Here is a 23,779-nt window from a genome sequence, read left to right on the forward strand (position 1 = left end):
CTAGTATGTATGGCATTAATTTCCTGCTGGTTTTTCTATTGGAATGCCCCCCTGAGTTGCTTGAAATTGAAAATCAAGTCATGTTTCCTTCATCAGCTCTAGGAACCAGTGAAAAAAAGGGGGTGGTGGAGAGGTTTCTTTTTATGAAAAGTTTCTAAAATCCACAAAGCCTAGAAAAGAGACTGTGTACCACTTTGGGCCATGAGGCTGGGATTTTAATCTCAAAGAGCATTTGTCCCCCACTATCTCCACACCAGTTAAGTATCTTCCTCCCTGTATTAGTTATCTCTTATTACAAAATTTAGCAGCTTAAAAAAGACATTTATTATCTCAGATTTTCAGTGGGTCGGAAACTCAGGCACAGCTTAGCTGGGCACCTCTGATGCAGGGTCACAATCAAGTTTATCAGACAGGACAACAGTCATCTCAAGACATGGCTGGAGGAGGACTGGCTTCCAGGTTTACTGACTTGCTTATTGGCAAGATTCAGTTTCTCATGGGCTGTGAGCAGAGGGTGCCCAAAACTCCATGCCAGGGGCCTCCCCATAGAGGATCTCAAATACGGCAGCTCACTTAATCAGAGCAAACAGTGAGTAAAGCCAGAAAGACATTGTGAGCAAGACAAAACCCATGGTCTTTTGTAACCTAATCTCAGTGACGTCCCATCACTTTTGTCATATCCTATTTGTTAGAAGCTAAGTTACGTGTTCCATCCTACCCTCAAAGGAATGGAAGATTGCACAGAAGTGTGAATTCCAGTAGATGGGACCACTGAGGGCCCTTCAGAAGCTGCCTTCCACACTCCACTCCACATGTATCTGGGTCCCTGCCCATTCCTATTTGTCCCAGTGGATAATTCCCCTTCACTGTCTCGTGTGGTGAACTGGATCCTTCTCACGATCTCCTTATTTTTCATTCTGATTTCTCTTGCCTATTCAAAATGTAACACTCACGTTAATTTTCTTAAAAATTGTTGTGTTCCATAGCTTAAGAACCTCCAATGTTTCTCCTGTTCCTCGCCTCAGACCAGGTATTGAGGAACTGTATATCTGGAATTAATCAACTTTTCTCACTCTTTGCTTTATAGGCTGTATTTGCAGCCAAATTGGACGCTTATTTGTCCTTGTGCCCTCCCCATGCTCTTTTGCCTCTCTGCTCAGACCATTCCCTCGGCGAATACTACTTTCCTCCCTCTTTCCAGCTGTGAAAATTCTGGACAAGCCACAACAGTTTTTCTATGAACTGTCAGGCCATTTCTGAACCCTTATAACATTGTAACCTTATAACATTGTACATTCATTAAGTGACGATTGCATTCTTCCTTATATATAATTATCTGAGGGTGTGAAACATCTCTACTCCCCCGCCTCTGCCTACCAAAACAGGGTAAGGGTCTTAAGAGCAGACATAGTAGCTTGCTTCTCTTTTATACCCCCAGGGCACATGGTGTAGCCCCTGCATATAGCACATGTTCAATGAAATTTGCTCTGTCCATTAGTATGTGCTTTCCGAAATGCCTTCACTGTATTTGGGAAGACAAAGTAGGTGTTTTTATTTCCATTTCATAGATGAGGAAGCTGACACCCAGAAAATTGACCTGCTTGATGACAATGACAGAGCCCCAATTAAGTTCCCAAGTTCCAATGTCCTGACCTATAAGAAGGAAATGACTAATTCGGGCTTCTCCATTAAGATCTGATTTTTTCTTTTAAATGTAAAACTACTTAGCTTGACCTGATTTTTTTAGTGAGATGATTCACAGTCACTCAACAACCCCTGGATTGTAATAAATGTTTTATTCTTTTGAGTTTTTTTAACCATCCCAGGGCAAAGGAGGAAGTAGAACAGAGATTTTTTAAATAAATAAATAAAAGACCATCAGGAGTAGGAGGGGGCCCTGAATCTGCAATTTCTTGTTCCTCCATGAATTGACCTTTCCAACTTACCCCAAAAAGCAGCATCAGGAAACACTGTGCTTTTAAATGTTACCGTGTGTGTGTGTGTGTGTGTGTGTGTGTGTATGTGTGTGTTGCTGTCCCCTGATTCACTTCTGACTATGTGATGAAGTAAGTTATCATGCAGCTTGTAGTTTGCACAGGTCAAGAGGGTTCCAGTGACCCGAGAGACTTTGCCAGATGCCTTGGCTGGAACCACAGGCATTTCTGTCAGGAAAAGTGGTATATGCGATGTGTGTGTGTGTGTGTGTGTGTGTGTGTGTGTGTGTGTGTGTGTTTGTGTGTTTGTGTAGGAGGAGGAGCAACTTAAAAGAGAGACTCAGGCATGAAGGGTAATTATTTCTCAAAACCCACTATCCAGACCTCTGTAGGCAATATTCTGAATTCAAAATGACTTTCAGCCAAGTCATGTTTGCACCTGGGAACTGTGAAAAATATTGAAAGCTTCATAAAGGAGATGTAACTTGACCATGACAGGAAGTGACTTACAGCCCCAGAGGCTCAGAGGTATTGACATAAGGTAGTGAAGTAGGAAAGAATTATGTTTTTTCAAAAAGTCAGATCTTGGTTTCTCTTTTATCTCAGTATAATGTGTGTGTCCTAGAATAAAACTCCCTAACCACAGTGCAAAAATGACTTTCATGTAACAGGCATTGTCTGAATCCTTTGCTTTGGTGGGTCTGATACTGATGAAAGTCAGAAATTCCTCTATGACTTCTTCATCCTGCATCAGTATTGTGGTTTCCAAATACTGTATGAACCTGAATTTCCAAGTTTCAGGTGGGCCATGTAGTTGATGGCAGCAGCAAAAAGTGTTGAAGGAATTCGCTACTTGAGACTAAGGCTATGGTGCCCTATTCATATTAGTAATTTCTTTGTTCGTGAATTGTCAGAAACCTTTATTCTCTAGCATTTAATCCCTTGGTTCTACTTTAAGAACGTTTCTTGTTTCTCCACTTGAATTAGCAGTCTAACGTCCAGCAGCAGGTGATTGTCCAAAAAGCTGAGGGGAACTGCCCATAGCTGGTGGGGGAACTGACTCAGAGAAGCCATGATCAGCTGGAAAAGTTGATATAATTTTGACAAGTTGGTGGGCCATTCATCTTAGCAGTGAGGTGTCTACACTCTGTAGAAAGCAACTTTATTTTATGTAACATTGTGCCTGACATACTGCTTTGAGGTCAATCTCAGAAGGGTCTTAGGTTTAGCCAAAGCACGCTTCATCATTTCCCAGCAGGTGACTTCATAATACGTGAGACCATTGAACTTCACCCCTTGAGCCAGGTGCCATAACACTAATTTCTACCAGTGTTCCTCTCGTGTTCCCTACAGTGAACTGCACTAATTTTGTTTCTCCTTTCAGCCCACCTCTCTCCCCTTTCTGTGCGCTGATCCCAGTGTTAGAGTAACAACTTCAGATATCCTGAGGGGATGACTTTGATGCCATTCCTCTGATCCCACAAGATGTTTCCCTGTTCTGTGTTACCAGCTGTTTGGGAGGGGGGGAAAGTGCAATAAATATATATTTATCCACAAAGCATAGCTCTGGCTTTGAATTTACCATGAAGATACAAGTGGAAGATAGAGTGAAAGTATATGATATAAGGAAGAGAGTTGATATACATGAAACTGGTAGAAAGGGCTGCTATTTCTGAAGCTGCTTATATAGGAGAGAGAGCTGTTTATACTTGGGTGAGATTGACTACACACCACGGTCCAAATTCTGGCCCTAAGTACATGTGGTCAGCCCATGAGCCCTGGAAAGAATCTGACTTTGCCTTTATCCAAATATTAGTCATTGCTGGGTGGATTTTTTTAGGAAGATTTTTGAAAAGATAAACAAAATAAGGACACAAAGACCTAGAAGAAAAGCCAGGTCTTACAGGGGACAGGGCTTCTAATGATCTTCCACTCTCCCCACCATCAAGAGGTACCATAACAGGTATGAGTGAGGGTGAGTGTTGAGCCTGCCCATTTCATAGGTGGACCAGGGCTTGGGAGCTGGTGCAGCCAGTCCAGGCCCAGCGCCTCCTGCCTCCTCATGTCTGGTTCTGCCCAGCAGACTGGCTGCTGCCTCCAGATGGGAGGAAGAGCAGGCCAACTTGAACCCCTCCATGCTGAGTGGATGGATGCGGCAGGACCACACGGAGGCCATTCTTCTCTAGCAAAGCAGTGATGTGTTCCAGGCAAGAACCCAATCTGGGATGTTTTGGCCCAAAGGAAACATTTACAACCAAATTATACACCTCGGAAAATAAATGAGCTTTCATTTTGGAAGGAAACCCTGCCAGGCTCTTTATTATTTGCACCACAATCATAAAGTTGGTTTTAATCTCTATAGTGGAATGTTGCTGGGCTGGCCAACTGGCCGGCGCTGGCCGTTTGAGTGGGGACCACTTCAGCCTTAAGAACGCACAATGGGAAGCAGGGGAAGTCCTTCTTCTGCAACATTTTTCTCAGGATCCATCGTTTTGGTTTTGGGTTTTTTTGTTTTGTTTTGTTTTGTTTCCTCTGGCACGTTCATTGCAACTTCAAAGCAAACTCCTTTTTCTCTCTCTCTTTTCTTTTATTCTCATTTTTTGAAAATTCCTGGGGCCTTCCAGAAAAAGACTTAATGTAATGTTTCCTTTCTAAATTGATGAAAATCCAGGAGTAGGTCCAAGAAAATCTATAATGGCTTTCCATTGATTGCTTGAAGGGGAACACGGGATATAAAAGCTCAGAGAGAACAGAGGGAGAGGGCTTATCAAGCAAGTTCTCTTTTTCTATCTTAACAAAGACTTCGGGTGATTTAAACCCCCTGGGAGTCTGCTCCCAGGATTTATGCCATGAAATAACCTTGTAGCTATGGCAGCAGGAGGCTTAGGGTTTCTGGGATGGCTTGGGTCTCAAATATTTTATACCATTATCAGATTAGGTGCTGGCTAATGCGTTCCGATTTAGGGTTTGGAATAAGGAGGTACTCCTACCAGCGTTTAAGAATGTGGCTAGTACTTGTAGTTAGGGAACTCCTTTGGGAGCTACACAGAATTTTGCACTTGTCCTGAATACATTAGGATGAAGTCCTTGTGGACACATGGAGCTTCAGAAGGCAGAGCAAGAGCTGCTAGGGTAAGTGATTGGCAAGCTTTGGTGCTCATTGATGGGACAAATCACTGCAACACAGTCAAGAACCTAAGTGTGGGGGAGTTGGGGGAGGTTAAATGGGTGATGGGCATTAAGAAGGGCACTTTTGGGGATGAGCACTGGGTGTCATATGTAAGAGATGAATCACTGGGTTCTATTCCCAAAGCCAAGACTACACTGTATGTTAACTAACTTGAGAAAAGAAAAAAAAAGAATCCTAAGTGATTCCCAAACTTAGCAACACAATGGAATCCCCTAGAGATCTTTGAAAAGTATCCGGGTCCTATTCCAAACACCCTGATTTAAATGATTTGGGGTGTGACCTGGGCATCAGGAGGCACAGCAAAACATGGGAACCCCTACTAGAAACTAGAAACTCCATGAAGGCAAGAATGGTATGTCTTCTCACCATCACATTCCCAGTCCTTGGAATAGAGTAATTGCCTCTCAATAATTACATGTTGAGTGAATAAATGAATAAAGGTCCTGAGGCTCATCTGCCCACACACCATTCAAAATGAATCCCAGATAAGTTCAGCTCTTAAATATTTGAGGTGATTTAGGGTGGAGTGTGGGTTAAGTTCTGGGTCTACTATGCATCCATCTATTTTACCCACTGTCTCTTCCTGAGAATGAGATGATTTTATAACCTCTTCCTAGGTCACTTTTAATATTCATGACATGCAACCTCCCAGCTTAGGACTACTGATCGCTTTGTATTTTCCATAAGTCAGGAATGCATACCTGGGGTATGCTGCATCTCAGGTTTCCCTGTCTCTCCCTGTGATGCCTTAATTATCCAGAGATGGGTCAATCCAGTTCTTTGCCGCAATGCCACAGGGGCGTCTTTCACCTGTACTTAACGTCCAGTGCGTGTTCTCTCATTCTGACACTGAAGGCTTCTACTACTTACTCCTTGCCTTCATCCCACCTCACCCCCTCCTACAGACACCAAATCCTGGCAGTGGATAAGTCAGCTTCCATTGTAAAAATGTTTATGGAGACTGTCAGTTCTTAACCTTAAAACTGAACCATGCTGTTTGTATTTTTCCAAGTGATGGCGAGTGTGAAGGACTAATGAAAATGGAGCGTGAAGAGATCAAACATGCATCGTGGAATCTTTGTTCAAGACCTGGGATGGGAGAAATTCCCTTGGGGAGGGCAGAATTCCGGGGAACGTGATCTTCTATTAGTTGGGATCCAGGCCTGAGATCCTGGCCAGGGAGGGAGGGGAGGGAACCAGAAGTGGCGTGTGGGAGGGAGGGATCATGAGATGCTTTTTTTTTTTGTCTTTGGAAAGGCAAGAAACTTACTTCCTTTGGTCAGGGAATGAGCAGATCCACTTGTAACAAACTCTACATTCTGACCTTATAGAGCCTGCTTTCAAAAGTCAGTATGTTGAAAGACATTTGTAAGTTTCTGTCATGTATCTTGTTGGAGAAGTTTCTGCATACTCTGTGCCTTTCTCTAGACCACTGGGGAAGGTGAGCATTTGGACCTCTCAGTGGCTGACTACCCAGCATTTGGTTAAAAATGGATTTTTCTCTAACTCCAAGCCAGTCTTTCCATCTGCAGACTTGGGGAGTGAATGGGGGAGTTTGAGCTGAAGCAAATAAATGTCATTTTCACAGAATGAGGTATAAATTTGCTGGAGGAGAGTGGAGCTCTGGGTTGCTACATGAGCCCTATCCAGTCAGGGCCTGGGTGGGTTGTCTGAAAAGAGCGTTTTCTCAGGTTGGGCTCATCCATCAGGCTTCTGTTCCCAGAAGGCCTCCCTGGAAGGTTAAGGAGCAAGTGTGAAAGGGAGCTGTTAAAGGACTCCTCCTCAGGGGTGTTTCCCTGTGGAATGGGGCACATTTGGTTCTGATGGTAAGGGCTGTAGATATGCTGGGAACAGATTGATTTTGCTTCTCCAACTTCATACCTGTGTCATTCTTACATCTCCTGGAAAGCTGCAGCTTTGATGGTGGACACTTTGGGGTTTATCCTCGTGATGGGTTTGTAGGGAGCTCTCAGGCTTGAAGAGGAGCCATCTCCAAACCATGGTAATAGGCACTTGGCATTTGGGGTGCCTGAAGGAAACTCTTGGTCCAATTGTCTCCTCTGTCTCCTGCCTTCTTTCTTCCCTTGTCTCTCATATACTGATGGATAATTTCTCTCTGGCCTTCCTGAGGCCCCCCTCATGGGTCTTGTTTAATCTGCCAGCCCTCTGAGCTAGGAAAGTTTATCCCATAACCAGTCAGGGCCCAAGCCTGTCCCTCCCCATGGCCCAGAGTGGCTTATTCAGAGACAGATACACTGTGAAGGGGATGTCAGTTAGAAACCCGTTGCTGTCCCATTCGGGACACTAGCTACCTAAATGAGCAGGATGAGGCTAGAAGACATTGATGCTGGGGATAAGTGGGAAGCGAGCCAAGTCTTATAATATAGCCTCCATCTTTGAGGTTCTACCTTTTCACCTAGTTCCTAATGTCACCTGACTCAGCGGCACCTTCCTTCACCCAGGGACCCAAGAGTTGAGGAGCTCTGCCCTTGGTGTCCTCATTGCAGGGAGGGGGGGGAATCCCTGAGGAGTGGGTGACTGCTCAGAGGGTCTCCCCGTGCTGGACTGGATGCCTTGGGGCTCATTTGCTATTTACCTGGTTACATTTCCCTCAGTTTACCAACCATTTGAGAACACTTCATTTCCTGAAAATCTTTCCCTTTGCTAAAGTGACCCTCAGAATAATAGCTCCTTAGCTACTACTCAGCCACCTGTTCCTCATATTCTCCTGGGTAAAACCAAGGATCTCAGATGTTAGCCTGCCTCCGACTTCCTGGAAGGGCTGGTTAAAACACAAGCTGCCAGGCCCCACCCCAGAGACTGATTCTGCAGGACAGGGCCTGAGAGTCAGGATTTTTCAAGTTAACGGGTGATGCTGATGTTGCTGGACTGGCGGCCACACTTTGAGAACAAGTAGGTTCAGGTGATAATTCAGCTTATTAACACTTTCCATGAGCTTGGTGAACACATGTATACACTTATGTATCCACACTTATAAATGTGTATATGTAAAGAAATACGTATGTAGACATACATATAGAATATATTTGGATTCTTATTTGACACTGAAGAGAAACAAGAAGATTCAGAAAATGTTTGGAATCTAAACTGAATGTAAGAGAACAAAATACCTGGGCTCCTACCCCTCATCTCCTTCAGAGTCTCCCTTCTGTCCTTGCTTCCCAAGTGCCTGCTGCCCCATGTTGCCCCACCAAGGCTTCTGCTTGGTGCACTTACTCGGTGTTGAATGGTGAATCAGTCACACACAGGTGGCTGTCTGCATTGGAGCCTCCAGTGCTGTCTCTACATTCTCTCTCTGGGTGGAGTAAAGCCAGGCACTACTCATGACATCACTGGGAGGCGGGTGCCATGTCATGTTGGACAGAAATTGGGGTCACCTCACCAGTGGAGACCAGGCCAGAAACTGAGGCAGGGAGGACTTTCCCCACCTCTGCCAGAGCCTCTGTTCATCTCCCCACATCCCAGGATCCTAACATCAGGGAGGCAGGGTGATTCAGCTGTGCCTATGCCTCTGGAGCTTTGAAATCCTATTCATTCTTTCACCCGTCTGTCCTTCCATCTATTTATTTAGAGGGTATTTAGCACCCAGTTGTGAAGCACACAATTCAGTAGGAAGAACATCAGTCTGGGAGTTGGGAATCCTGCATTCTGGGCCCAGCCCAGAAACTCTCTCCATGTGCCACCTCCTCCCAAAGATCTCTGGGATCATGTTCCGTCAACATGAGGAGCCAGATCCCCACTTTGTGCCCTGCTCTTGCCAGACAGGTCTGTTGTGACTATTCTCAGGACTAGCTATGTCTTAATAGGGGATTGTGGAGATGAAAATGGCTTTAAAATTCAAAAGACTAAAGCACTGACCACTCCCTCTGTCCTGAAGGGTAGGCATCTTTGGAAGGGCTGCCCATTGGTCATCTAGGTTGGTTCTCTCTCTCTGTCCTGATCCTTCCCTTTACCCTGGGGTGGTTAACATTCTTCCCGGTGGCTTTGGCCAACACAGGCTGCCATCTCTTGTCTCCACTGTCCAGCATTAACACCTACAGCCCCTGCCCATCAGCCGGATTCACAGTCACAGTCAGCCCCAGCTAGACTCTTTATGAGCTGAGTGACTTTGATAACATTCTCAATTCAGCATTGTCATCTGTATGGTGGAGATGATGTAATTGTACCCACCCGGTGGGGAACTTGGGGAGGCACTGAGTTGATGCACGATGAGTGTTGGGACAAGGCTAGTACAGAGAAGACATTTCTGAAAAGGTGGTGGAGACGGAGGTGTGGTTACAACTAGGGAAGATAGGAGCTGAGCCTGAGGGGGCAAGGAAACGTTCAAGAGCAAAGGTTAACAATATACCCGTGAGTACTAGAAAGACTAATGAGAAAAGGGAATAATAAAAAAGACGTGTGTTTACCACAGAGATGCTCCCCATTCTACAGGTGGAGCCCCTCTTTTTTCAAAAGGTGTGTTTCCTTCTTCCCTTTATTGTTCAGAAAATAGCAGTAGTAGAGAAGCTTGGCATCTTTAAGTAATATCTGTGATCTTGCCAATTGCCATTTCTCTAGGATTCCTTTTGTGTTTTCTCTTGTGTTTTTGGTAGTTGGGTAAGTTCTTCATCTAAGTAACATGCATACCAAAGGGAGCACAGATCATAAGCACACAGCTCAATCAGTTTTCACAAAGTGAATGCACTGTGTGACCAGCTCCCAGACCAGGAAAAGAGCATGGTCAGTGCCCCAGAGCCCAGTCAAGAACTCCCTGCAGGTCACTAGCATGCCCCGGGCACCACTGTCCTAACTTCTAACAGCACTGTTAGTTTTGCTGGCTTTTAAACTTTGTATAAATAGAATCATATGCTTTATGTTCTTTGGTATCTGTTTGCTTTGTTCACTATCATGTTTGTGAGATTCTTCGATGTTCTTGGGTGTGGTTGTAGTTTGCTCATTGCTCTATAGGGTTTCATTCTGTGACTATTCTATGCAGGCATCTTACTTAAACATTTTACTGTGGGTGCCTGGCCATTTGGGCTGCTGCCACTTCCAAAGTTCACCCCAAATTTAGCAGGCATGAGGATGAATGTGATGGCACCAAATGCTAATATCAAAAGCAACACATGTTTGAGGACTGGCTCTTTGTGACCTGTTTTGTCTGTTCTTTGCCTCATCTGGTCCCCTGAATAGCGGTCACAATGCTTGAATGAAGTACTATGTGCCATTCATTCTTATTTCATCTCCTCTCTCAATAGATAGGTAGAATTTATTGGGGCGCCTGGGTGGCGCAGTCGGTTAAGCGTCCGACTTCAGCCAGGTCACGATCTCGCGGTCCGGGAGTTCGAGCCCCGCGTCAGGCTCTGGGCTGATGGCTCAGAGCCTGGAGCCTGTTTCTGATTCTGTGTCTCCCTCTCTCTCTGCCCCTCCCCCGTTCATGCTCTGTCTCTCTCTGTCCCAAAAATAAATAAATGTTGAAAAACAAATTAAAAAAAAAAAGAATTTATATTTATAAATATATACATTTAAGTATATACTTTTTTTTAGCAGGGGGGAGTCCTAGATTCATTTTCCTAGGAAAACTCATACTAGCCCAATCTTTCTCAACTTGTACAATGTGACTGTATTTATATGCGATATATATTTATAAACATATAAACACTTATATGTTTATAAATATATATCGCATATAAATATACACTATATAAATAATATGTAAAATATATTTATAAACACAAATTATATATAATATATTGGTAAATATATTATGTTATATAAAATATAATAAATAATAAATATTATAATTTTATAATTTATAATAAATAATAATTTAATAATAATAACTTTATAATTTATAATATATTATAATTATAATATAATAAATAATAAAATATTATAAATATAAATAAATATAACTATATTTATAAATATATTTATAAATATATATATTATATGTATATTAATGTATACGGTCAGACTGCACAAGTCAAGAAGCATTGGACTAGAATGAGTCTTCCTAAGAAAATGGGTCCAGGACTTCCCCACCAAACAAAATGGGGGAAAAGAGTGGAAGAATAAATCAACAGTGTGCTTCAGGGCAGTGTTTGCAAGCCAGTCCTCTTGGAACAGCTACCCCTCATTACCCCTGGGCAGGAGCTGCAGTTGGGGGAGGACGGGGCTTCAAGGGGCCGCAGACCCTCTTACTCTAAAGAGTAAGTACCCTCTTAGTCCAGGGGAGAAGTTAGGACCGTGGGGCACAGCGGGAGGAACAGGGCTGTGGAGCCTACTTGCTAGCTAGGGGCTTCTCTGACTCCACTTTCCCATCCGTGGAATAGGGGTACTCATGGCTACATCAAATGGACGTTGTAAAGATTAGATTTCATATCCAGTGCCTGGCACGAGTGCTCATGTGGTTTTCCCAGACATGAGCTATGGGCCCTATATCTTCTGTTTTTCTGTCTAGACCCAACTTTGCCCTTCTCCATCCTAGCTTATCTCTTGGGTGCTTGATCTGTGTGTATTACTTTGACAGGCTCCCTTGCTCTCAGGCAGCAGGTGAGAGGAAGAGGAGAGGGAAGTTGCAGTATTGAGTAAGCCCCGTATGTCCCCCCACACACAACTCTCTCTCTCACTTTTGGCAATGGAGACCTCCCTCTTTCCTTGTCTCTTCAGGCCTGGGGGAATAAAATTTCCCTGGCTTTAGTGGCCCTGGGCACTGCAGTGTCTTCAGTCGTTTCCAGCCTCTTTGCTCAGACATGTGTTAATTGTTCCTTTATTAAGCTTTCCTTGCTCATCCAGGACCTCAGTGCCATCCATTTCCTGCCCAGAATCAGACCAATACATCCTAATACCATGGTGTTTATGCTGGGGAAAGCAGTAAACCTATAAGCATGTTCTCGGTTGCAAACCCTCACTTCATGACCACTCGCAGAAAGACAGCCTCTGAAAACCTGTTGTTCTCTTTTCTTGAACCTTAATGAACTGAATGATTTCTAGCGGGAGAATTGTCTTTGCGGAGAACAACGTTGGGGGTTGCTTTGTTTCTCTAGGGTCAGAGTAGGAAACGGTATTGGTACAGGGAGGTAATAAAATGGTTGAAAGTAATGAGGGTGCCCACCCGATCTGGCACATGACCTACTGTTAACATTAACTAATTAATGAGAGAATGAAGATGTTAATGCCAGAACAGAGGATTTGAGGAACACATATTTAAAACATTACTTAAGGGGCACCTGGGTGGCTCTGTTGGTTTAGCGTACGACTTCGGCTCAGGTCATGATCTCGTGGTTTGTAGATTCAAGCCCCACGTCAGGCTCTGTGCTGACAGCTCAGAGCCTGGAGCCTGCTTCAGATTCTGTGTTTCCCTCTTTCTCTGCCCCTCCCCCTGCTTGCTCTCTCTCTCTCTCTCTCTGTCTCTCTCTCTGTCTCTCTCTGTCTCTCAAAAATAAATAAACATTAAAAAAAATTAAAACATTACTTAAGAAAATCATGAGGATGTAAACTTGTAAGTTAGAAATAAAACTGGTTAATGTCCTATAGGGCAATAAAACAGTAAACTTTCAGTTATTGTCTCTCTCTCTCTTTTTTTGCTAGTTTTATTGATATACAGTTGACATATAGCATTGTATAAGTTTAAAGTATATAACATAATCATTTGATGGATGGATATATTATGAAATGATCACCACAGTGTTTGGTTAATAGCCATCACCTCACAGAGTTATGATTTTTTTTCTTATGATGACAATTTTTAAAGAGTTAATATTCTACCAGGCCAAAAAACAAATTGGATTTCTACAAGATCAAAATGTACAAGTTACTGTGTAACTTTTAGTCTGGGCCCTCATCAATAGTCAATAATAAGTGAAACAAAGTTACCTTCTCCTAGAGTTAAATAATCTTGAACCGGCCTGTCACACTGTGCCCTGGAATGAACTGATTGACTTCCAGACATCCTCTTCCTTTATTTCCAAGTTTGGGATAATTTGTCTTTAACAAGCGATGTGCTATTGGCCTGTCTCACCCACAGCAGAGCGCCTGGCACAAAGTGCGTGCCCAGGAGGGTGTTTGTTGAGTGAATCCATGAAAGGAACAAACACCCGAACCATTTATAGAGAAGGGTTAGCCAGACTAAGCCAAGGGATCACAATCGCATGTTCTGCCAGCTTTCCAAATAGGGATCAAACAGTTTCCCTGGAGAACAGAACAGCAGTCCAAATAAGAACAATCTGTATGGGCAGGTGGGCAAGGGAGCCACTCCTGGTGGTGCACAGCTTTCTCTTCACCTCAGGCTGCATTTGGTCTATGATAGCTCTATAATTGTTTTATAGTGTCAGTAGGGGTTCCCTAGTAAATGGGCATTGCTAGTTTCTGGCAGCCCACGGAGCTGTACAGGTGCATCATGAAAGTGCAAGGGGAGAATTGTTAAATCTCAAGTTGAATCTTTGAAAAACTGGCAATAGAGCTGTTAACAAAGCAGCACATGTAATTGACGGAAGCAGTAGGCAGAGGGTGGTTTTCCGACAGATTTTACCCAGCTTTGAGTTAGCAGGTGGAGAAGGCGAAGGTGTTCTAATAATTGAAATCGTAGTTACATTTTTATATATTTAGAACCATTGGATTTTTTGTTTAATCTTCCCACCTTTAATTTGAAGCATTTGATACAATATTCTTTTTGCATTGTTGGAAAATATTTTCTCCAGGACAAGTGTCTCTCAAGGACTCCATTGCTAGGATGTCAGAACTGGATAGATGGAGAAGTTCTTTGCAGTTCCCACCCCACTTCACCATGCCCATTTTACAGAAGAAATCACTGAGGCCCTGAATCTGTTAGCTTTGGCTATATAACAAATCACTCTGAATTCATTAGCTTAAACTGACAAACACTGATTATTTTTCACAATTCTATGGGTCGTCTTAGTGGCTTTTCTACTCTGGGTTGACTCAGCTAGGGCTGGATGGTCTTAGGATGGTCTCCATTTGAGTGGCTAGTCATTGGCTGGCTGCTTGTCTGGGGTGAATTATCTGTGTTCCACATGCCTCTCATCATCCAACAGATTAGCCCAGGCCTCTTCCACACAGTGGTCTTGGGATTACAAAGCACAACAAAAATAGACAAGCCCCAATACACAAGTACTTTTCTCTGCTTTGGCCATTCATTGGCCAAAGTAAATCACGTGGCCAAACAGAATGACAGTGTTGGAAGCAGCTACCCAAGGCATGGATGTTTAGAGTATTTGTAGACATTTTTGCAAACCACAGACAAACAGGTACAGAAACCTAAGTTTACAAAACTAGGTAGGGACAATGGTAGGACATAAAACCAGGCCTTATACCTCCTGGCCCAGGCACCTTCCACAATACCATAAGCCCTTTTCCAGGATTTCCAGGCCAAGGTCCAATTCCTTTGAAACCTATTCCTTTAAATAAATTAAATATTAAATTTATTTAGATATAAATTTATTTATATTTTATTTATACTTCTTATATTTTATTTATATTATTTATAAATTTATTAAATTAAATAAATTTAAATTCCTTTAAAACCTATTTTAGAGGGGTTGCCTGGGTGGCTCAGTCGGTTAAGCATCTGACTTCAGCTCAGGTCATGATCTCGCGGTCTGTGGGTTTGAGCCCTGCATCGGGCTCTTTGCTGACAGCTCAGAGCCTGGAGCCTGCTTCAGATTCTGTGTCTCCCTCTCTCTCTGCTCCTCCCCCACTCATGCTCTATCTCTCTCTGTCTCTCAAAAATAAATAAACATTAAAAAAAATTTTTTAATTAATAAAATCTATTTTAGAGGTACTTGGAGCAGAGATTTGTGGTAGGTTTCAAGGAAGGATCTTGACTTTGAGTGTTGAGAGAAGTCCATCTTCGTGATTAAAATAATAAACTGGGCAAGGGTCTCCAGGGTCACCCCCACGCCCAGGCCAGCCGCTGAACTCTGCCCTCCAATGCTCTTTAGTTCTGTCAACAGCAGAACACCAGCCTTGACCTGGGTCTTGGGAGCCTCCCCCCATTTCATGTGGGGAGACACTGAATCCCTGCAGAGATGTTAGCCTCCTGGGACTCCTTGTCCTGTTTGACACCAGCCCTCTCTTGTCAAGGGCTGGCTTAGATAGTTGGGTCATTTAGGCACATTAACAATTTGGTGCTTCTTCAAATTGGGTCCTGGAAGATGGGTCTTGGATAGTTGCCACTCTTTCTTTACTACAAATGGAGAAAGCACAACTTGAAAAACCCTCAGTAATCCAGACTCATTAAGTATTTTGCTCAAAATTTGACATGGAGGGGAGGCTAAGTTCCAAGGGGCCCAAGGGCCCCCTGGTGGCCACCACTGGCCTGTTCTTTACAGCCTTGAGATTCAGACCGCCCTCTCAGCAGACAAAAACCTCCCCTGAGCTTACTCTTGAGGAGGGTTTGTCTCACACCAAAAGGGACTTACCAAAGTGTGCCTTCTAGGCAGGTCCACCATTCCCCCTGAGAAGGGTTTTGGAAAATACAATTTCTCCATCCCCTACACTTGCAGAGATGTTTTAGATGATGGGTGAAGGTTTGTTTTGTTTTGTTTTGTTTGTTTTGTTTTGTTTTGTTTTGTTTTGTTTTTTTGGCCAAATTGGCTTCCTCCCCTTGCTTCTTACATGTTTTCTTAGACTTGAAAGAAAAATTTGTATTTCATTTCTGTTCATTCTTTAGCTTAACAGGACATAAAGGAAATGGGCCCTGGATAGTTCCCACTCTGTTTTCTTTGCCAGCAGTGGAGAAAGCACAACTTGAAAAATCACCAATAACATGCACATTTTCAAGATCAAAGCTGTTTACAGAAGTATCTGAGACAAGCCAGTGGGGTGTTGACTTCCATTTTGTCAGCCAGCCCCCAGAGCCTTCAATTAAGAAAGAATCACAGGGGTGGGTGGCCCACAGTAGTGGCCCCTGCCCCATGGAGCCAGCTCCCTGCTCAAGTGCAGCCAGTTGACCATTCTTCATGTCTTCTAAAGCCTCGCCTGGGATCATAAGCAGGGTCATTCCCAAGCCCTAAAATAAACATTCTTGTGATACATTCTGCCACTGTAACAAAAGATTCCTCAGCTATTAGCCAGGCTTTCAACAGAAGCCTCCATTCCCAACCAAGATGCAACACTCCTGCGTTCTTGAAACATGATGTGCCCATGTCACTAGTTCCCAGGGTTGTCTTCAAGCTTCCACAGCAAAGATGGAAGCATATCTCTAGCCATTTCCCCTCTGCCAGGAATTGGCATTTTCATGGTTGCTGTAAAATAAAGCTGTTGATATTCTCTCTGTTCCTGCTGGCTGAAGGTGCGTGATTGCCATCACACACTGAACAGAGAGAGAACAGAGGGTGGCCAGCCCTGTCCTCCATATATTCACCAGTGCAGGGTTCTCCCCATGGGTCCTGGTTACTTCTTTCCAGTAGTTCACAGGACAAGCCTTCATCACCCCCTGCTGCCATAGCTATAACGGTCTCTGTGCTTATCTTCCTGAGCCCTACGAGCAAGTGCACCCCCTTGAGATAGCTGATTTTACTGCCTGAAACTCATTTTGTTTATTCTGGTTTTCTCTTCCTAGAAGCGCCTGCTCTCCGATCATGTGTAAAGATAATCAGGGTGCCCTTTCATTCTTTCATCTCCCAAACAGGGAAATTTTGCTCTTCCCTTTGAAATACCACCAATGGCATTCTTGAACTTATTTTTAGATGCGTGGAAGTGTTCCAGACAAAAATCGATGCCTAGCACAGATAAAGCTCTGAGTGTGTTTATCGTGGGTAGAAGAAAAACGGAGTGTTTTAATGTGAAAGGAGAATGGCCATATGCCTGGGTGCAGCATGGCTTCCTTTAATCTGGAAAAAGGAAACAAGCATTGTCGATAATAATATGCAGATGTCCAGCCCCAAATGAGGACATATTGCTAATTAGCTATATTGTTAGTATGTTTTAAGGAGAGAGGCTGCAGTGACATTAATTATAATCTCTGTTGTTTGTTGTTCAAAGTCTATGAGACCAAAAGCATTGCTAATAATATCTTCTTTAATATCTTCAATAGAAGATTCCTAGATTGCTTTTTTTTTTCTTTAGAATCCCACATAAAAGCCCCATTAGGGGTAATGAGGCCTGTAGCCTGAGCCTAATTAAAATGAAATCTAACTAGGCCCGTAGCCATCATTATCATCAACTAGTACTTATTGGGTGCCCCCTGAGCTCGTGGAATTGGAGGGTGTGGGCTTCGCGATTGCAGATATACTTGTTCATTGCCCTCCAGAAATTTGCCATCCCGTCTGCCTCCAAGAAGTCTGCCTGGTTGTGTTAATCTGGGAATAGTTACCACAGCCTTTTAAAAAATAAATAAACAATAAATAATAAATAAATAAATAAATAAATAAATAAATAAATAAGGCACTAAAACTCTCTTAGCCAGCCACCAGTTTGTGCCTCTTCTGGAGGTTCTGGAAATGGTCAGATAAGCCCTTTTATTCACATACCAGCCTTTGGTGGGTGTTTGCAGAATAGGGCAGGTGGCTATTTGCAGATTGGGACAATGATGCTTAGCATGCTTTTTCCAAAGGTGGACCCACCACTCATTTCCACACCTTGATTGCCTCCCCTTGAGCTTACCACCCTATCCTCTCCAAAGAACCTCTCCCTCTACCTGTGCCAAATGTCCAACTGGAAACTCTAAACATTGTGACCACTTTGACCTTGATGTGACTGTGGCAACCCACCTTGGTCACAAGGATGGCCAGAATGAGCAGCTCTGGCCAGGCAGTGGCTGGAAACAGTGGTTGGGCCAGTGATGTCCTGGGAAGAAAGGACACAAATGCGAAAGTGTCTGGGCTTAGCATCTTAGAAACTGTCCCCAATCTACCGATGAGAGACCTTTTTCTTCTCTGTTCATCTTTCCCAGGGGCACTGAGGATCATCTGCTAAGAGCAGGGAGGAGGGAGGAGATCCCAGAACCACATAGCTTTAGAAGCCTCCAAATGACCCAGAAAATGCCACCAGGGAAGCGGTGGCCTGGTGGAAAAGTCACAACATGACCTGAGCCGAAGTCAGATGCTCAACCGACTGAGCCACCCAGGCGCCCCAGAGAGGACACTATTAACCACTAAAAGCTTCCTCATTTTCTGCCACATCAAAGTATCCCAAACTCACCTATACTTCCTGGCCCAAACTCTGGAATCAGCCATTTGCCCAAGGAGCTCTGGTTTCTTTTATTGAGGACAAACTCCTTAAAATTTAATGATAGGACTTTAGGACAAATTGAAGGAAATATTACATTACACAGTGAGTAATACGTTTGAGAAATTTAATATATAGATGCTGAGACAATGAGCAGATTCTATAAATGTGTGGAGACGGGCACGGATGGCAGATCTGGAATAGGCTATTAGGAAAGTTAGCTGGTATCAGTAGCCTGGCTGCCACTGTGAAGTTCACCATGATGACTCACTAAATGCCCTGTCGCTACCTCTATCAGCTGGGGATGGTGTTCAGTTGCACAGAACAGAGTGCCCAACTTCGAGTCACTTAACTGAACTGGGCTGTTCCCTTCTCATTGGTAGTCACAGCTCTAAAATTAGAGTCACAACAGGGAACGTTGTTACCGGTGCTGCAGCATTGTCAATGTCAACATTAATGCTCGTGGTAGTGGTAAAAGAAGTTCAGAGGCCACCAATCCAGGACTGGTATGATGACTCTACCATGCCTTCAGGGACCCAGGCTCCCCTATCTTTCCATTCAGCCACCTTTATTATTTTTTTTAATATAATTTATTGTCAAATTGGCTAACATACAGTGTATACAGTGTAGTCTTGGTTTTGGGGGGTAGATTCCTGTGGTTCATCGCTCACATATAACACCCAGTGCCCATCCCAACGAGTGCCCTCATCAATGCCCATCACCCATTTTCCCCTCTCCCCCACCTCCTATCAACCCTCAATTTGTTCTCTGTATCCAAGAATCTCTTGTGGTTTGCCTTCCTCCTTCTCTGTTTATAACTATTTTTTCCCCTTCCCTTCCACCATGGTCTTCTGTTAAGTTTCTCAAGTTCCACATGTGAGTGAAAACATATGATATCTGTCTTCTCCGACTGACTTATTTCACTTAGCATACTACCTTCCAGTTCCATCCACATTGCTGCAAATGGCATGATCTCATTCTTTCTCATTGCCAAGTAGTGTTCCATTGTATATATAACCACATCTTCTTTATCCATTCATCATTGATGGACATTTAGGCTCTTTTCATAACTTGGCTATTGTTGAAAGCCCATTCAGCCACCTTTAGAGACTAGCCTTCGACTTCATGCCTGCCAGCAGCCTCATTTTACTCAAAGCACTTGTGTCCACATTCTAGGCAAGAGAAAGGAGAAGAGAGAAAAGCAAATGGTAAACTGACTGCCTCCCACTCAGCAGTCTCATCCAGCACCTTCCACTTACACCTCATTGGGTAGAACTGTATCACACAGTTACTTCTAGCGGATGCTGGGAAATGTAGTTTTATCCAGGAACATTGCCGCCTGAAACAAATACTGAAAAAACCCATATACTTATAGATATAGATACAGATATAGACACATATATAGATACATATATAGATATAGATATAGATGATATAGATATAGGTAGATAGAATTAGGCAAATTGCAATATTTGCCACAATACTGCTCTCTGAGGCAAAATACATGGCTCCCATTTTATTATTTTATCAGTGTTAACATTTTATGATTACTTTGTTTTCTATTTTAGGTAAGAATCGTTATAAAATAAGAGGGACAGGAGCTATGCACAAAGATGAGGAATGTCAAGCAGAAGCTATATAATTTGGCCGCTATAGATCACCTGCCTCAGCTGTTGAACAGTGAATGTGTATGAACCATATAATAGCATTAGTTCTTCTGTTCCTCTTTTTATTGGTAATCCCAGCTCTTAAATTACAGTTTCAGAGAGAACAATGCTATTGGAGCGGCAACACTGATTGAAGATCAGCTCAAAGACACATTGTGGGTAAAGAAATATTTTCTCAAACTAAGCAGACCTCTTCATGTCATGTGAGTTTAGGCAAAATGAATCCCGCAGCACCTTGGAAAGTATGGTGACATTTTCCTTTCTCAGTTCCTGGACTTTCCCAAGCTAATACCTTCACAAAAAGGTGTTTGCTTTTCTGAGTAAAACAAACTATTTAACATCTTTATTTTGAGATCCACCCTTCCTGAGAATCTTCACTTTGCTAGAATAACTTAAGGGGACACTCAGTGGGTGAGCTCATTGTTATAGATGGAGTGATGGCCATCAACCCAGATCTCTGGTGGAGCCTCTGCAAGGAAGAGGTGCAGTGTGCTCCTAAGACAAGAGGAAGAAGAGGCTTTCTCCTACACTGCTGGCAGATCCTGTCTGCTGCCTCCTACCCCAGATGCAAAAATCTAGATTTCCAAAATAATGGCTACTCCCAAATCTTGTTATTGATTGAATAGAGTGGAGTTTCATTTTATAGGAGGTGTTGTAAGACAACCTTCCCCAGGGCTTCCAGTTTCTGGAAATTTGGGAGCTTGCCCATTGCAGGGAGCCAAGGTTTCCAGTTAAATATGTTTTGATAAAGACACAAGGATAATTCAGATATTCAGAGATTGTGATTGGTGTTTCTTTATTACTTACAATCTTCCAAATGCTTTACAAACACTGAACTTGTTTGGGGGGTGGGCAGGGGGATCGGGAAAAGATGGAGAAATGCCACAATTGTGTGCAGAACTCAAGCCAAAACATACTCTAGCCCCAATCTATTCCCGGCAGAGGAGCTTGTGGCCTGAGCTGGCCAGCCGATTGCCCTAACTCTAAACTTCTCTTTTTTTCTCATGTGTAGACAACAACCCAACTGAGTTGTCTTAACCATCCTGCTGGGACAGCATGGGACTGTTTTACATGGAGGATCATTGAGCCATAGAATGTTTAATGGGTTTCTTGGTTCGTGGCTAAACCAGGATCACTCTGTGGTGGTGTATCTCCTACCAAGAAAATTCCAGACTCAGAGCAAGAAACCATTCAGATTCAGTCCTTGGTTTTTCAGCCGTCTAAGCAAAATGCCAAACAGCCTTTCCTATCTCTTCCTCTAAAATGTGAGTTTTAGGAGTAGAAAGTGTACTTCATCACAGGGTAAAGGAAAGAGAGCTCCATTTTTAACCCAGTTAAGCAGTATGTCCCAGTAACTACAACGAAGTTAGGGCTGGATTCTCAAGTGATTCCGGAAGCAATTGGCAAGCAAATCTTGGTCCCCTCTGAGACTTATACTCACAAATCCGCTGCAAGAAATTCTCCATGAGAATCCAACTGTGTTCCCTAACACTGTTGCAGAAGTTTTAGGGTTGGGGATCCCGGAAGAAGAGCAAGGGAACAATGATAGAGAACTCATATTGAGGGAAGACTTAGCATGCTTCTCTCTCCTCTCTCTCTCTCTCTCTCTCTCTCTCTCTCTCTCTCTCTCCCCTTCCCTCCCTTCCCCTCCCCTCCCCCACCCCCTCTCTCCATGTGCTGGGCTCAGTCTCAGCATAATACATTTGGCCCTCATTGCACTGAGCAATGCTTGAGTATGCCAGGGCAACTCCCTTTGCAAGGATGTGCCAGGAGACAAAAACCATGGCAGAGAGGTGGCTGGAAAGGTGAACAAAGACACAGCCCTTGGCCACATTTCTTGAGCAAAAAGGGAGGGCAAGCAAAAACATGATGAGGAGCAGCCAGCTTCCCCGCTCTGTAACTCTATAACTGCAGGTTTTAAGGAGACAGAAGACAGGCTGTCTCAGAATTGCACTTGGCCTCTTGGAACATTCACAAAGGTGGTCCCTGCACCAGCAAGTTTATTCCTCAGACCCATTCCTGTTTAAAGAGATACAGGAAAAATCCATTCCCTCAGGTTAGCTCTCTAAGAAGATATTTATCTGCTGCATGTGTTCCATCCCCTGGCCATTCTTGACCTTTGGTACTCAGAGTCAGGAGTGTTTTGATACCAGATGTAACCCTTTGGCTGGGTCAAAGGCACTGCGGTGGGGGCAGGGAGTGCGTGTGGAGACAGTGTGCTGGAATATACACTCCAAAACCCCAGAACATGCCCAAGAATAACAAAAGCATTAACCACTGACCCAAACGCTGGTGAAATTCTATCTCTACATCTCCCTTCACCAGTAAACATGAAAATGCCATCCCTGACGGGATGGAGGAAACCTCCAGTGAGAAGTCCAGGGAGAATGAGAGGAGAAGAAGGGCTGGTTTAGGAAAGAAGTCCAACAACTTCTACACCCTTCAATCACTAGAAAAATTTCCCCCAAAAGACAACTAAATAGAGACATTTTTTTTTACTAGCTGAGAGAAACAACAGACTTGCACTTTTCTTTGCAGAATAAAGGCATTAAATTTCAAAATGCCTTCTTGTCACTTTTCTTTTTCTATCCCTGTCTCTTCCTCCTCATCGCATGCCATCTTCTCTCCCTCACTCCATACCAGCCTCATTGGCCTTCTTTCTGTCTCTCACATGGGCCAAGTTCATCCCCAGCTCAGGACTGTCTTACTTACTGTTTCCTCTTTGAGAATGTTCCTTCCCCAGATTGTTGCAGGTGTTCAAGTCTCACCTTCCCAAGGAGGTTTTCTCCAGAAACCCATCGAATGTTGTCCCTGGCCACTATCATGTTCTTCTTCCTTCTTACCAGTCACCACCCTCTGATCTGATCTGTCATAGTAGTTGTACACATTAAAAGAATAGGACCTATGTCTTGTTCATGGCTCTATCTCCTGTGCCTAGCATGTGGTTGACACTTGTTGACTGGATGGATGGATACATGGTTGCATGGATGGATAGGATGGGGAAACGCATAGGTGGATGGGTGGAGAGATGGATTGATGGGTGGATCAATGGATGGATATATTCAATGATTTGACTCAAGTATTTTATCCAGTTTGGTCGGATCTTTTGTTGCATGGCCTGCACGGACGAAATGAGCTCTGGACACTGGGGCTATAACTAATGCCAGAGTGGTTAATTAATTGAAGCTGTGAGAAAGAAACCATAATTTGATTGCAGTTCTGAATGAATACCTCTTCTCCTTCAAAATAGCACTTTTGTGTTGATGTGCTTTAATGGAATATATAGTCCATAACTCATTAGCCCTCAGAAAATTCCCAGGTAGTAGCCTGGGAAATGTTTCTTGATGATTGGGCGTTTTGAAGATGGAGTAAATAAACCAGGGAGAATGAAAATGAGTTGTAAATGCCATCCTGGTTTAATTCCAGCCACTGGAATTGTCTTTGCTCCGGAACTTAATGGGCTGTTGAGGCTGGTATTTTTAAATCATGTGCCTCATATTCATTTATTCATTTGCTTGTCTGTTTGTTTTAGAATAACCTCCACGTGGAAACTGACTCTACATCAGAAACCAGCTTTTCTCTCTCCAAAGAAGCACGAGGGGAGCATCTGGACCACCAGGCTGCACACCAACCCTTCCCCAGACAGCGATTCCGGCAAGACGCTGGGCACCCTTCCCTACAAAGAGATGGCCCCAGATCCTTTCTCCTTGATCTACCAAACTTTCCAGATCTTTCCAAAGCTGATATAAATGGGCAGAATCCAAATATCCAGGTAATGCTAGAGGGTTGAAAGGTGG

At 43.5% G+C, this 23,779-nt stretch overlaps 1 protein-coding gene across 1 annotated transcript in view; it reads left to right on the forward strand.

Annotated features, from left to right (window-relative positions):
• Positions 1 to 23,779, forward strand: part of ISM1 (isthmin 1) — a 74,886-nt gene that overhangs the window by 23,879 nt on the left and 27,228 nt on the right. The window contains exon 2 of the mRNA XM_023251469.2: positions 23,515 to 23,754. Within this exon, the coding sequence (XP_023107237.1) occupies positions 23,515 to 23,754 (240 nt within the window). The remainder of the gene's footprint in view (positions 1 to 23,514; positions 23,755 to 23,779) is intronic.

Source organism: Felis catus, chromosome A3 (genome assembly GCF_018350175.1).
Source record: "Felis catus isolate Fca126 chromosome A3, F.catus_Fca126_mat1.0, whole genome shotgun sequence".
NCBI lineage: Eukaryota > Metazoa > Chordata > Mammalia > Carnivora > Felidae > Felis > Felis catus.